The sequence below is a fragment of the Rana temporaria genome, chromosome 13, assembly GCF_905171775.1.
Source record: "Rana temporaria chromosome 13, aRanTem1.1, whole genome shotgun sequence".
Classification (NCBI taxonomy): domain Eukaryota; kingdom Metazoa; phylum Chordata; class Amphibia; order Anura; family Ranidae; genus Rana; species Rana temporaria.
In genome coordinates, this window is record NC_053501.1 from 52200006 (window position 1) to 52213978 (window position 13973).

General features: G+C 39.2%; 1 protein-coding gene across 2 annotated transcripts in view; it reads left to right on the forward strand.

Annotated features, from left to right (window-relative positions):
* SPTBN5 (spectrin beta, non-erythrocytic 5) overlaps positions 1-13973 on the forward strand; it is a 347370-nt gene that overhangs the window by 266145 nt on the left and 67252 nt on the right. For both annotated transcript variants that reach the window (XM_040332524.1, XM_040332525.1), the window contains exons 42-44: positions 2866-2979; positions 4409-4530; positions 12369-12531. In XM_040332524.1, the coding sequence (XP_040188458.1) occupies positions 2866-2979; positions 4409-4530; positions 12369-12531 (399 nt within the window). The remainder of the gene's footprint in view (positions 1-2865; positions 2980-4408; positions 4531-12368; positions 12532-13973) is intronic.

The following is a 13973-nucleotide window of genomic DNA, read 5'->3' on the forward strand; positions in this document are numbered from 1 at the left end:
TCAGCCAGGAGTTGTAACGAAGCAATAATTTTTTTATTAAAGATTGAAATACAGCGAATAAAAATCCAACACGTTTTGGCTGTTCAGGGCTTAATTATGGCCCTGATTAAGGCCTGATTGGCTGAAAAACATTGGCTTTCCATTTTTTGTATTTCACTGTCTTTAATAAAAAATAACCAGAGAGCCAAGGCACTGGGTTTTGGAGCCTTCTTTGGACTACAGTGGAGATTGCAGTGCTATCTCAGTTGGTTCCAAGTGAATGACCTACACCTATAGCAAGGGCATTATTTAACCTTTGGTCAAAACTGCCTAGTTTGTTTTTATGTACAGATGTCCCTTACGTGCATAGACAGTTTTTTTGTAAAGGTAAACTAAGACTTCAAAAATGTGATCTGGGCAAAAGGGTGAATTTTATTAGGTTGTATTAATGCTAATGCTACTTGCAACATCTTTGGTGTGGTCCCCTGCAAAAGGCCTTTTCCATAGAGATGAATGATAAAGCATGTAAATTGCATCACACTGAAACTGCACCCTGTACAATACAGTGCCTTGAAAAAGTATTCATACCCCTTGAAATATTCCATGTTTTGTCATGTTACAACCAAAAACGTAAATGTATTTTATTGTGATTTTATGTGAACGATCAACACAAAGTGGCACATAACTGTGAAGTGGAAGGAAAATGCTAAATGGTTAAAAAAATTACAAATAAATATCGGAAAAGTTATCTGAGAACTTGGTCAGGGAGAAATTATGAAAGCCAAAACATTTACATGAAAGCCAGGGATCTAACATTCTAAGGCCCTGTACACACGATCAGTCCAAACTGATGAAAACGGACCGAAGGTCCGTTTCATCAGTTAACCGATGAAGCTGACTGATGGTCTGATGTGCCTACACACCATCAGTTCAAAAATCGATCGAGTCCAACGTGGTGATGTAAAACACAACGATGTACAGAGAAAAATGAAGTTCAATGCTTCCAAGCATGCGTCGACTTGATTCTGAGCATGCGCGGGTTTGGAACCGATGCTTTTGCGTACTAACCATTGGTTTTGACCTATCGGTCAGGCGTCCATCGGTCCATATTTAAAGCAAGTTCTCTGTTTTTGAACCGAAGGACAACAGACCGATGGGGCCTACAAACGGTCGGTTTGGACTGATGAAACTGAACTTCAGTCCGTTTTCATCAGTTTGGACTGATCGTGTGTACAGGGCCTCAAAGGAGAGGGCAATAATGGCAGCCCCCATACTGTTCTCACAACAGTCACTTTAAGAAACATTAGACAGGTCATTCACTCATTGGTCTGCCATGTAAAATGTGGTATTATCCAAAGGTCCTTGTTTGCATATGTTTCGAAAAGAAACATTGCCTGAAAGTCTCCTAATTAGTACTATAAACGGTATTTTATTTGAGAAAAGAAAGTCATTATATATAATTTCAGGGTTGAAAACTTTGTAGTGGTAAGAATACTGCTCCCCTGTGACTTATGCTGCACATCTGTGTCATGCCATTAGCATGACCCACCATTACAGCCACCTGCAGGTCTAGCAATACACTCTTTTGTTTAGTCTGCTAGCAGTTTACTATGTCATAGCTTGCATACCTCTATGTCAGAAGAATCATTATAACGCTGGGTATTTTTTATAACATTTGTTTTCCTAGATATTTTTTTAAATCTCTCCTTATTACGGTTCTTTGGTTTATGCAAAAATAGTATGTAATGGTGAAAATAAGTAAATAAAATCATAATTAATACTTTTTGAAATATCTAGAATTCGGCACATACTGATAGCATATGCTTATATGTTTATATGTTTTGTATTATTGAAAAACGTTTCAATAAAAAAAAAAAAAACTTTAAAGGCACATATTGTAAGGTAAGTAAGTCACCAACACAAATTCCCAGAATTGTGACTATAGTCCGATATTGGTCCGATATTATTTTCCAATTGCACTCTAAATGTAAGGATGAACTGGTGGAGGAAATTTGTGTTGCTGAACCAAATTGTACAGGAAGCAAGTTGTACACAGATAATTTTATGACAAGATTGGGTAGGTATGTTTCATATATAACGAGCAGGGCTCTCTGATTCCCACTGTATTAAAGTGTATTGTATTTGTGCTGTATATCCTCAAGTAAAGCGCTGCGTAAACCATCAGCGCTATATAAATCCTGTATAATAATAAATATAACACACAGAACTAATGTGAGCAATAAGCAAAGTGGACAACTGGGATAACTTCATCAGTGCAAGTATATTTTACCCAGTGATAGACCCCATCACCTTTACTATTATACACAAATAATAGTTTTGGGTGGGTGTCTTGGGTCTTTCATAATTACTGAACATTCCACCATGTACCTAAAGCATTTAAATAATTTGTCCTACCAATGCAACACAGTATTTGTTAACGTGCATGTAAAGGCAAAACTTTTGTTTTTTGGACACAGCAGGGAAGGGTTTTTTTTTTTTATTGTTGTCTGTAGTCCCACTTGGGACATTCAGCCCTCTAATTATTTTGGTGTCTAGGACATGAGGGTCACTGTTCTGGTGATAAATGTATGAGACAGGAATTCCTCTTGCTTTGTGGAGATTTTTTCTTCCTTCCTGTTCCTTCTGCATCTCCAAGACAGGAAGAAAATTAAATCCCCCAAATCGGACATTGAGGGCAAAAAAAAACTGAAAGGGGTTTAACCTGTCCCTGTTCTATCCAAAATAAAAATAAAGTTTTGGGCTAAATGTACACTTTAAGCATGTCTATGTACAATAGACAGAAAGTCGGTGCAGATGGAGTAAGTCTTGTGATAACAGTAACCAGCTCCTAATATTTATTAATTCAATCTTACCCATTCATTTTAGAGTGTGCTCATGCAGGCCTTGGACTGTGGAAAGGATGTAGAGAGCATCACCAACTTAATACGGAGGCATGAAGAAACTCTGCGGGAAATCAAGGTCATCCAGACACAGAAAGAGGTATGTAGCACAAACTAATACAGCAATAACCTTGGAAAATAGTAGATCAGGTAGCAGGTAAAGTGGAACTGAAAAAAAACAGCGAGCAGGCAGGTTTTTTTTTTGCAGAAGAGACATGCCCCCTAAAACTCCCCCATCTGTCTGCCGTCTTCTCTGAAACTGTAAACTGTATGCGAATGCTTTCGACGTGGACGTAATTTAAGCAAAGCCCTATTCGCGAATGGCTTACGCAAACGACGTAAAATTTTCAAAATTCGACGCGTGAAAGACGTCCATACTTAAAGGGTCACTAAAGGAAGAATTTTTTTTAGCTAAATAGCTTCCTTTACCTTACTGCAGTACTGGTTTCATGTCCTCATTGTTCGTTTTTGCTTTGAAGTAGCTGTAATTCTGCTGTGATCTCCACACTTCCTGGTTTCCTGTTTCCTTATAACCATCATACTGGGAGATTTTCACGGTGGTCTAAGCTGTCATTACTGTGTGTCTAAAACTCCTCAGAACCCATCAGATTCATTTTAAAAACAAAACACTGCCCTGGATTTGTTTGTTTTTGTTCTGTGAGTCTTCCCGACTCACCTCTCACCCGGAACTTCATGTATGTACCTTCAAAACCTAAAGTGAAACTAGAGCACATTATATGATAGATTAAATTCAATTTTTAATCATTTTTAAAAGGAATCAGTTAACTTTTATGTCTCTATACCCAATAAACAGTCATTTCAGCAAAAAAAATGTTTTCCTTTAGTGACCCTTTAACATTGGCTATGCCTCATATAGCAGGAGTAACGTTACGCCGGAAAAAGCCATTTGCAAACGACGTAAAAAAATCCGCCGGGCGCGCGTACGTTTCTGAATCGGCGTATACAGCTCATTTGCATATTCTACGCTGAAACCGACGGATGCTCCACCTAGCGGCCAGCGTAAATATGCAACTAAGATACGACGGCGTAAGAGACTTACGCCAGTCGGATCTTAGCCTAATTTCGGCGTATCTTGCTTTCTGAATACAGAAAGAAGATACGCCGGCGCAGCTTTGAATTTTACGCGGCATATCAATAGATACGCCGGCGTAAATTCTTGCTGAATCTAGCCCAGTGTTTTCAATGATTCATACATAGGGGTCTATATATCAATGTTTTCACCCAAGATTTACACTACTTTCACCCAATATAAAAAAAAATTCAAACGGAAATTAGTGTGAAAACTTGAAATTTGTGTGAAATTATTCGTAAATGGACACCACAGTGTCTCTTCATAACTCAGATTTAGTTAAATGTCCAACATATATTGCCAAGTTTGAGGATCTGTTTACAATTTTTTTCCTACTTTTGTTGGGATCTAATCCACATTATTCTCGGAAAAATACCATCACTTGCCAAGAACCTTCAGGAACTAAAATATTTTTTTTTACATAAATGTTTCCTTGCAGGCTCTGCATCAAGAAGCCAAACGTCTGTCCCATGGAAATTCATCAATGAGCGATCCCCTGACCTCAAAAGAGAAGGAGATGACGGACAGCTGGCAAAAACTCCAGCTCCAGGCTAACCAGAGGTATTGGAAAGGCAGTCAAACCAATGCTATTTATAAAGTTACGGACGTATTTTGTGTATTGGTTAACTGAGGGCATATCATAGATCAGTAACAATTGCATTTCAATTGAGAGCATTCAGCTCCCAGCTAAATCTCTAAAGAGTAATTTTATAAACACAGCTCTCTAAAGGGTCAGACCAGCCTAAACCGATATACAGTATCATTTTTGTGTAGGTGCCAGCAAGCTTGATTTCCCTGCTGGAAGATCCCAAAAGATATTAGAAACCAACAGGTGATCAAGCCTGCTTATGCTACTCTCCATAATGAAATCTCAATTATGGGCGAAATAACCCTTTAAGCATCAGAGGAAATCTTTTGTCAGTTTGCATCTAATGTATATTCGAATGTTGTTCCATGTTTCATTCTGTGTTAAATTTTGGATGATGTCCAGGCATTTTTGTATTGCCTCTGATCTCTTTGAACATTTTGTTTTTTCATATAGATCTAGCCTTGTCACTATAACAAATTTTCATATGAAGTAATGTAAATTTCACATTTCCGAATATTTACTTTTAACAGAACTTTTCTATAACACTAATTCTGTTTCCTGTCTTGGATAAAGTGGGGAGGCGTATGAACCTCTGTTGTGCTCCATTGCTGTTTTCACCTGGTTGGGAGGATTTTAACACTCTTCCTGCCCCCAGCAACGGAATGGATTTAAAGGGAAACTTCATAGATGGTGTTATAGAGCAATATAGTAACGTTGGTTAACCTTTACCTTTTCATTACAGAAAATAAAATAAAATGATTGCTGTGTATGTTAAGTTCCCATTACTTTCCTGTCCCAGGTAGCACCAAAATACAGAGCTTTTTTTCATTTATTTTTTTCAAAACAATATACAAAGTCATCTTTTAATGTCTGTATACACTTTCCTTCATGCCAAAGGATAAAATGAGGATAGAACTAAATGGCGCTTCAAGCCTGATGCAGATAATTACATTTTTTCTTCATACTTACCTGTAAAATCCATTTATTTGAGTACATCACAGGACACAGAGCAGCCATATACATTACTACCTGGGTTATGAGCCACCTATAGGTGAATGGACACTGGTAGAATAACCAAAAACAGGAAGTGATCCCCTATATAATCCCTCACATACAAGAAGTACTCCAGTTTTGTAGCAAGCAATAAACTCCCAAAAAGCGAGGGGAGGGTCCTCTGTGGCCCGTGATGTAGTCAAAGAAATTGTTTTTACAGGTAAGTATAAGGAAAAAATCTAATTTTCTTTCTCGTACATCACGGGACACAGAGCAGCCATATACATTACTACCTGGGACGTCCCAGAGCAAAAGGCTGGTCCTGTAGCACCGACAAAACCAAATTCAAATCCCAAGGGCAAATAGGTGATTTAACGGGAGGTAATAAGTGAGTCACTCCCTGAGGAAAAGTCCAAACCAGGAAATGTGAAGCCAAAGGCTTTTGGAAGTACACAGATAAGGCTGAAACCTGCCCTTTAATTGTTGTCAAGGCAATTTTTTTTGTCTAAACCTGACTGAAGAAAAGACAGAATTTTCTCTACCAAATATTTGCGAGGATGCCAACTTCTGGCGTCACACCACGCAATGTAAGCCTTCCAAACCCAGGGATAAACCTTCCTGGTGACTGACTTTCTGGCATTCACCAATGTAGTTACCACTGGTCCTAAGATACCACAATCTCCTAGCACCCTGGCTTCAATAGCCACAGCGTCAAATTCAGCAAGCGTAAATTCGGGTGGAATATAGGACTCGCTGTCACCCAGGACAGACTGTTCTGTGTCCCCTCCACCGGCAGGGAAAAATAGATAATAATTGGACCCTGTTTTTTCACAGGGCCACTTACCTCTAGTGGGTAAGAAAAAAGTATTGCAAACATTTTTTTTTTTTTTTAAAGCTTCCCACGGCTTGTGCATCTCTGGGGAGAGAAACACAGAGCAGCAAACACATGTCCACTAGTGGGCAAAACAAGCATAGCAAGGAAAACTTTTTTTATTTTAAACACATCAGCTTAAACATACATTGTTGCAAGGGAATATATAATAATTGGACCTTGGCTATTCACATGGCCACTTACCACTCCCGCCACTGGACAATAGCCTAAGCCAGATGTCCAGCCTTTAGCCATTGCAGCAGGTTCTGTCACCATGGACCTTCAAGGACTAAGTACCCTTTTAGTATGAAGGTCCACTCCCTTGGACCTGTACAGCACCCAGCAGGAATGCCTTAGCACTGTGGTGTCCAGGGTTCCACTACGCAGGGTCCAGCACCCGAAGGTTGCATTACAGGCAAATTCTTAATCTTCTTTACGAGGCTTGGGTGCCATTTATCTTAGCATAGTAGCTTTTTTTAAATGGATTTGATCTGTATTTGCTGCCCCTTGATTCTTAAGAACCTGAGCAGGATTACAGCATGGAAGCTCACAGAGAGCTCAAAAGTGACCATTCACCATTTTAGACACTGGCAAAAAAACTGGAGTACTTCCTGTATGTGAGGGGTTATATAGGGGATCACTTCCTGTTTTGGGTTATTCTACCAGTGTCAATTAACCTAACCCAGGTAGTGATGTATATGGCTGCTCTGTGTCCCATGATGTAGAGAAAGAAAATGTTATTCTTTTGAGCTAAATGTTATTGGCCATGTATTCTCCAAGGAAAGGGGACATTATTATTCTTGTAGGCTAAGATACCTGATAACTAGCATTCTTAAATAGCTTATACAAAACTCCTTGGAAATAACTTGGGGACACAAATAACCCCTTTTTTCTTAAAGTTCAACTCCCTTTTAGGCATGGTTCACACTGAGGCGACCTGTTAGGCAACTTAGCTGACTAACAAGTCGCGCTCCATGCATTGCAATGGAATCGTTCTAATCGGAACGACTCAAGTCGTTCAAACTTAGAAAAAGGTTTCTGTACCTTTTGGGGGCAACTTCAGAGAGATTTGCATTGACTTCTATTACTGTATGGAGCGGCTTCAGAGTCGGGCGACTTTGAAGCCTCACCAGTGTGAACCGGCACTACTGATAATTTACTTGGTTTAATAAAGAGGGTGAACATGCACTCTTTTACTTTGCTGCAAAATTCCCAGATAAAGCGGTTACTTTTTGAACCTGAAGTGACTACTTTTAAATTTTGAAGCTAAAAAAACTATAATGGTCATACACGCTTTGAATATTATCTGTCTTTAGAAATATAAAACATGTTTCTTCTGAAATATGGATGCCTATTTATTTATAGCAATCTTATTTTTTTCTATTATATCCTGAGTCCATGACTTAAAGCTGCTTTGAGTATGGTTAGTGTACACTATTCTATTAAAGAGGATGAAGGGGAAAGTGGAGGAGTACCTAGGGTAGCCAATAATCTTTTTTTTAAACTTACACTAGAAAGATTATGAATGACATTTTAATTGCTGTGGGTTCCCCATCTTTCTTTATAGTCTTTTATACAGTTATAGCATTTAGAGAGCTTGAGGCTTATTGACTTGATTTGTGGATTTTTAATTTTACATTTACTGGTGCATCTCATAAAATTTTAATATCATCAAAAAGTAAATTTATTTCAGTAATTCAATTCAAAAAGTCAAACTCATATCTTACTGTATATAGATGTGTTACAAGAAGTGCCTTAGAATTTACTTGTAGAAGGCTGCGCTGACTTTGGACTTGATAAAACACAGTGGACCAACACCAGCAAATAACATGGCTCCCCAAATCATCACTGACTGTGGAAACTTCATACTGGACCTCATGCAACTTGGATTCTGTGCCTATCCACTCTTTCTACAGACTTTGGGACCTTAATTTCCAAAGGAAATGCAACATGTTCTACAGTCCGTGATGATTTAGGGAGCCATTTCATCTGCTGGTGTTTGTCCACTGTGTTTTATCAAGTCCACTCTGTGTGTAACGCATCTATATAAAATATGTGTTTCGCTTTTTTAATTGAATTATGGAAATAAATTAACTTTTTTATGATATTCTAATTTTATGAGATGCATCTGTATATCAGTGGTTAGGGGAAAATGTAACCATCTTAACCAGTTAAAAGCATTTGTAATTGTCTGGTCATCTGGTCACCGAAGATTTGTATTCCTACAGTGATTCTTATAGCATCTGCTTTCTAATAATGTCTACCATGACATTCTATCCCAGAAGAACCATGAGCTACGATGAAGTGCTCCATAGGTTCTGCAAAACATTGTGATTTCTGCACTTATAAAATCAGCACTTAAATGTTTATCTCATATTAGTGAATACCCATCAGCCCAAGGTTTTATGAGAAGGTCTAGTTTCTACTGCACTGTTTTTGAGTTGACTTACCACAGTCTATATATAAATGTTTTATCCTAAATCCACACAATATTGACCCATGATATAGTGCTCATTCACATCAGCAACGTGCATGCAAATGCTGATGAGCAATGTTGAGGCCGATGGTAGGCAATGTAAAGCGGTACTGCAATACGCTGATTACAACACATCACACTGTTTAACTTTTCTTCTAACTTTATTTAATAGTCACAAAATTATATTCTGTTCAGTTTTATGCACCACAGTGTGGTATATCGCATTTCAACACACTTTGCTGTATATGGTATGAAAAGGCCAATTAGAAAATGTGTGAATCTTGAGTGAAAACATTTTTAAATAGACCCCTGAAGTCTCGTACACACGACCGGTTTTCCTGCCAGGAAAACTGCAAGGAGAGCTTTTGGCTGGGAAAACCGGGCGTGGGTATGCTTCCCCACAGTTTTCCTGACAGGAAAACTGCTGGGAATCCCGGCGGGAAAATAGAGAACCTGCTCTCTATTTTCCCACCGGGATTCCCGGCAGTTTTAAACCCGGCAGTTTTCCTATGGGGAAACACTACGAAGGAACATACACACGGCCGGGATTCCCGGCCAAAGCTCCCCTCGCAGTTTTCCCGACGGGAAACCCAGACACGTGTACACTTACACTTACAGAGCAAGTTCTCGGTTTTCCCGTCGGGATTCCCGGCAGACTTTATACCACCGGAAATCCCGGTCGTGTGTACAGGGCTTTAAAGTATAGCAAATTGTTTTTTAACTTTTAAATAAAGTAGGAAGGTGTTATAGCTTATGTCAGGTTTATATTAATGTCTGTGTCCCCACAGTGAGATTCACCCTCCCTATTTGTCTTGTTGACCATCGTCACCAGGACTGAAAATGGTGAAAAATAAAACATTTGGAGTTGTTGTCTGAACAGGAATAGAGGGGAAATCTTGTTGTCTTGCCAACTTTCTAAAAAGGGATTACCCATACTTTGGAGATATTTTCTTTCACTTCCTGTTCTGTCCATAATTTTTTTTTTTTTTTTACAGATCAGCTGTAAATGATGCTGCTGATCTGTTACATGTGGTTTAACAGACCAGCAGGCAAGTTGTTGCTTGTAGCCCAAAAGTCTAGCAGACAAGTCAATATGATAGTTGTGTTCCATAACTCAAACATGCAAAGCTGTCCTGGTACTTATAGTTCCACAACATGTGCTTTGTTCTTACCTTGTTCCTGCACAGAACTGAATGCCACAGGCTTCAGTAGGTCTCACCTGCTGATTTCGAAAAATCAGCTACATGGCTAGTCCCTGCCCAGCCTAGCTATCTGTCTCTAAAGTCATGCTACAGCCAATCACAGCAGAGGTGGCACGCTTGCACTCATGTTGGGCTGCATCCAATCGGGAGGGCTTTCATTTTTTTTTGCCTTGTCTGTTTAACTCCATGCAGCTCGTGGCTTGCTCTCTGACCAATGCTTCTGAAAGCTAGCTGCTGGGCCATGTACTTGCCTGCTTTCCTCCATTGGTTTTTGAATATCTACTACTAGCTTACTTTCCTGACTATCCGAGTCTGCAACCTGCCCTAAACCTTGGTTTCCTTCCTGGCTATCAGTCTGTTACCTTACCCTAACCCTTGGCTTTATTCCTGACTAAGCAAGTCTGCTACCTGCCCTAACTTTGTCATTGTTCCTGATTAATTGGATCTGTTGCCAGACTTGAAGTCTGACCTCTACCCATCCTACTGTGCCTGCAAGCAGCTTCATCTTCTGGACTGTCACTGCAGGTTACTGTTTCAGACCTATTGGCTGGTACATTTTTGTTTCTGAGTCTTGATTAGGGTGAAAGTAGGGATTGGGACCTAAGGTCAGCAAGCAGCAAAATCCATCTTCACCATTAGGAGCTCTGGTGAATATCAGCTGGCCCTTAGACTCTGCACCCTGAGGATCCTGCATTACTTGCTGTCACCTGGGATCATCTGTCTACTTATGCAAGTCTTGATCCTACTCCCAGGTCTGATCTGCCCTGTGATGGTGTGTTTTACTGTGAACTGGGTGTCAGTCTACACTTTTTGGGTAAGCCTACCATCTCTCTTTGGTATCCCTCACAGTGTAGCTATAAGTGCTATGTAGACACAGCCACTGCCTTGATAACAAAAAGCAAAGGAAGATATCCAAAATGAGACACAAAGTGCTTAAAAAACTGACAGTGTTTTAACCCTTCACTACTCTATTAACAAGAAAATACTTTAGATGTGCTTTAACTAAATGAAGGAGAAATGCAGAGACCTTGTTATAGTGTTACCTCAAGCCTTATGCCGCGTACACACGATAATTTTTCGGCTTGTAAAAAACAATGTTTTCAGCCTCTAGAAAAAACATTTTGGAGTTTTTTTCAACTTCATCATTAAAACGATGTTGCCTACACACAATAGTGAGAGAAAAAAACGCTCTAGCAAAGCGTGGTGACGTACAACACGTACGACGGCACTATAAAGGGGAAGTTCCATTCGTATGATGCCACCCTTGGGGCTGCTTTTGCTGATTTTGTGTTTATAAAAGACGATTCGCACTTTTACGAACGGTAGTTTTACCAGAACGAGCGCTCCCATAACTTGCTTCTGAGCATGCGCAGGTTTTTCACTTTGTTAAAGCCCACACACGGTCATTTTTTACAACCCAAAAAACAACATAGTTTAAAACGTCGTTAAAAAATAGAGCATGTTCGAATTTTTTTTTATCATTTTTCAGAACCCGAAAAATGCTGTGAAGACCACACACAATCATTTTAAATACATTTTTAAAAAAACATAGTTTTTTACAAGCCGAAAAATGATCGTGTGTACGCAGCATTAGATTCTTCCCTGGCTGCTGCCATTCAGATCCCCACTGCCCCCATCCTGATTACCCTATTCTGTCTGGCAGCACAAGATATTCTAAAGATAAAAAAAAAGTAATTCCCATTGATAAATTACTGATGTGTTCACAAGCTAGTATTAAGCAGATTTAAGGTTGCTTGCTTGTTAGCAGCTGTCAAGATCTCGGCAAGCAGGGAATGGCAGCTCTCTCAAATGGGCATTCTATGACATCCCATGTTTAAACTGCCCGCCCATATCTGAAAAAAAAGAAACACTAGCAAAAGGAGTTGGCTCTCTATCAAGGAGAATGATAATACCCAAACGCAAAATTGTTTTTTCCTTTATAAACATTCTAATGGTGAGTAGATTCATCGATTAATAAGAAAAATCAAAGGTTATTTTTTTTTAATTCCCTGTATGAATAAGAATAAACCATTGGTGAAAAGGCACATGACTGTGGTCCGAGATCAGAATAATTGATAGCACAGTAAGCTGGGCTGTGCTTTAATGACTAATCCTTTGTGGTTGTATTTCAAAAGACTGTAGCTTTATGGATGAAATATGGAACATTTGTCCATTGCTATATCCCTTTTGGCAGAGAAAGTGTGCACTGAGCATTATCTGGGTCCATTCTGTCCAGTCCACTGAACAACACGTTTCATTCCTTGGCAGGAAAGAGAAATTAGATGCCTCTTACCATCTGCAAAGGTTCAATGCTGATATACGAGAGATAATGGACTGGGTGCAGAAGCTCCAGGCCCTGATGGAAGGGGTTGCTTTGCCAAAAAATGCTGGAGATGTTGAAGCCAGGATTGAAGAGCACCAGGAGAGAAAGGTATGTCTCTAGCTGAGTAACCAAACCAGAGTGTATTTGAAATTTTACATTTTCCACATTTTGCTAGATAAACGCAACAGTTTTGTTTTTATTTAGGGTGTTCCCATCTGCTCAGTTTGGTTGACTCATAAAAACCATAAAAAATAAGCTAGAAGTGGTTTCTGTGGCATACCATCACATTTACTTTAATCTACCAACCTGCGTCAGAAAAATAATAGAATGTGTTTGGTTGCTATGGGGCTCTTTTTTCTGCTTTTGTTTTTAGGTCCAATTCTGACAAATTAAATATATCATTTTAAAAGGGAATTGTAGTGTATACAGTGCTGTTTCCTATAATACAGGCATGCCACAGCAACCATGTTACATAAGGTAAGGCACTGGCCGTCTAAATTGTGAATGGTGCATATGTATGGTTCTTACCTACACATGATTAGGGGTTCCACAATTCGTTTTTCTCAGATTTTAATTAGCTCTGGTGTGCGTCCCGGAGCCCAGAGGCTTTGCAAAGCTTTGGGTGGGATAAGCCGTCTATCCTTAGGTTCATGTCTTACCTGTTACCTGGACCTTATTAATTAGTCTCAGATGTCCACAAGCCTCTTTATGCATTAAATAACTGATTGTGTGTGTTTTTTTTTTCAATCGCTTTCTCTCAATGCTGTGTGAGCTTGCTGCTGGGCAAAATGTCTGGCTGCTTACATTGCACCAAAACAGTACATATACTACCTGTTTTCTTTTAAGAACCCATTAGTAGGTACCCTATTTAGTCAGGATTCAAGAACTTGTATAAGTTTAGTTAGTGGCTGGGATAAGTATTTTTTTGTTTTATGCTATGGACTGTCTTTGTTTACTGCCTTACTGAATAAAATGCAGGACAAACCTGCTTGGACTGTTTCTGGATGTCCTTGTCTCTTGCATGGTTTACTGCTGCCGCTACCAGTTGAGCATGTTCCCTTTACAATGGATATAGACACAATTTACACACAGAATTCTTGGGAATGAAGCTAAAAGATGCTTTTAAGTGTTATCCCTTGTACACACGATAGGAATTTCTGATGGACTAAAATCTGATGACATTTTTTGTCAGAATTCCGCTCAAGCTGTCTTCCATCAGTCTAGCATACACACTGTTAGACAAAATTCCGACCGTACAAAGCGCGGTGACGTAAAACACTACGACGAGATGAGAAAAATTTCAATGCTTCTGAGCATGCGTCGACTTGATTCTGAGCATGCGTAGGATTTTTCTCCGATGGAGTTCAACACAGACGATCAGAATTTCCCATAGGATTTTATTCCATCAGAAAAATTTAAAACATGTTCTATTTTTTTACTCGGATGGAAAAAAAATCCTATGGGCCCACACATGATAGGAATTTCTGATGAAAAAATTCCATCAGACTGTTTTAATCAGAAATTCCTATTGTGTGTACAAGGCATTATAC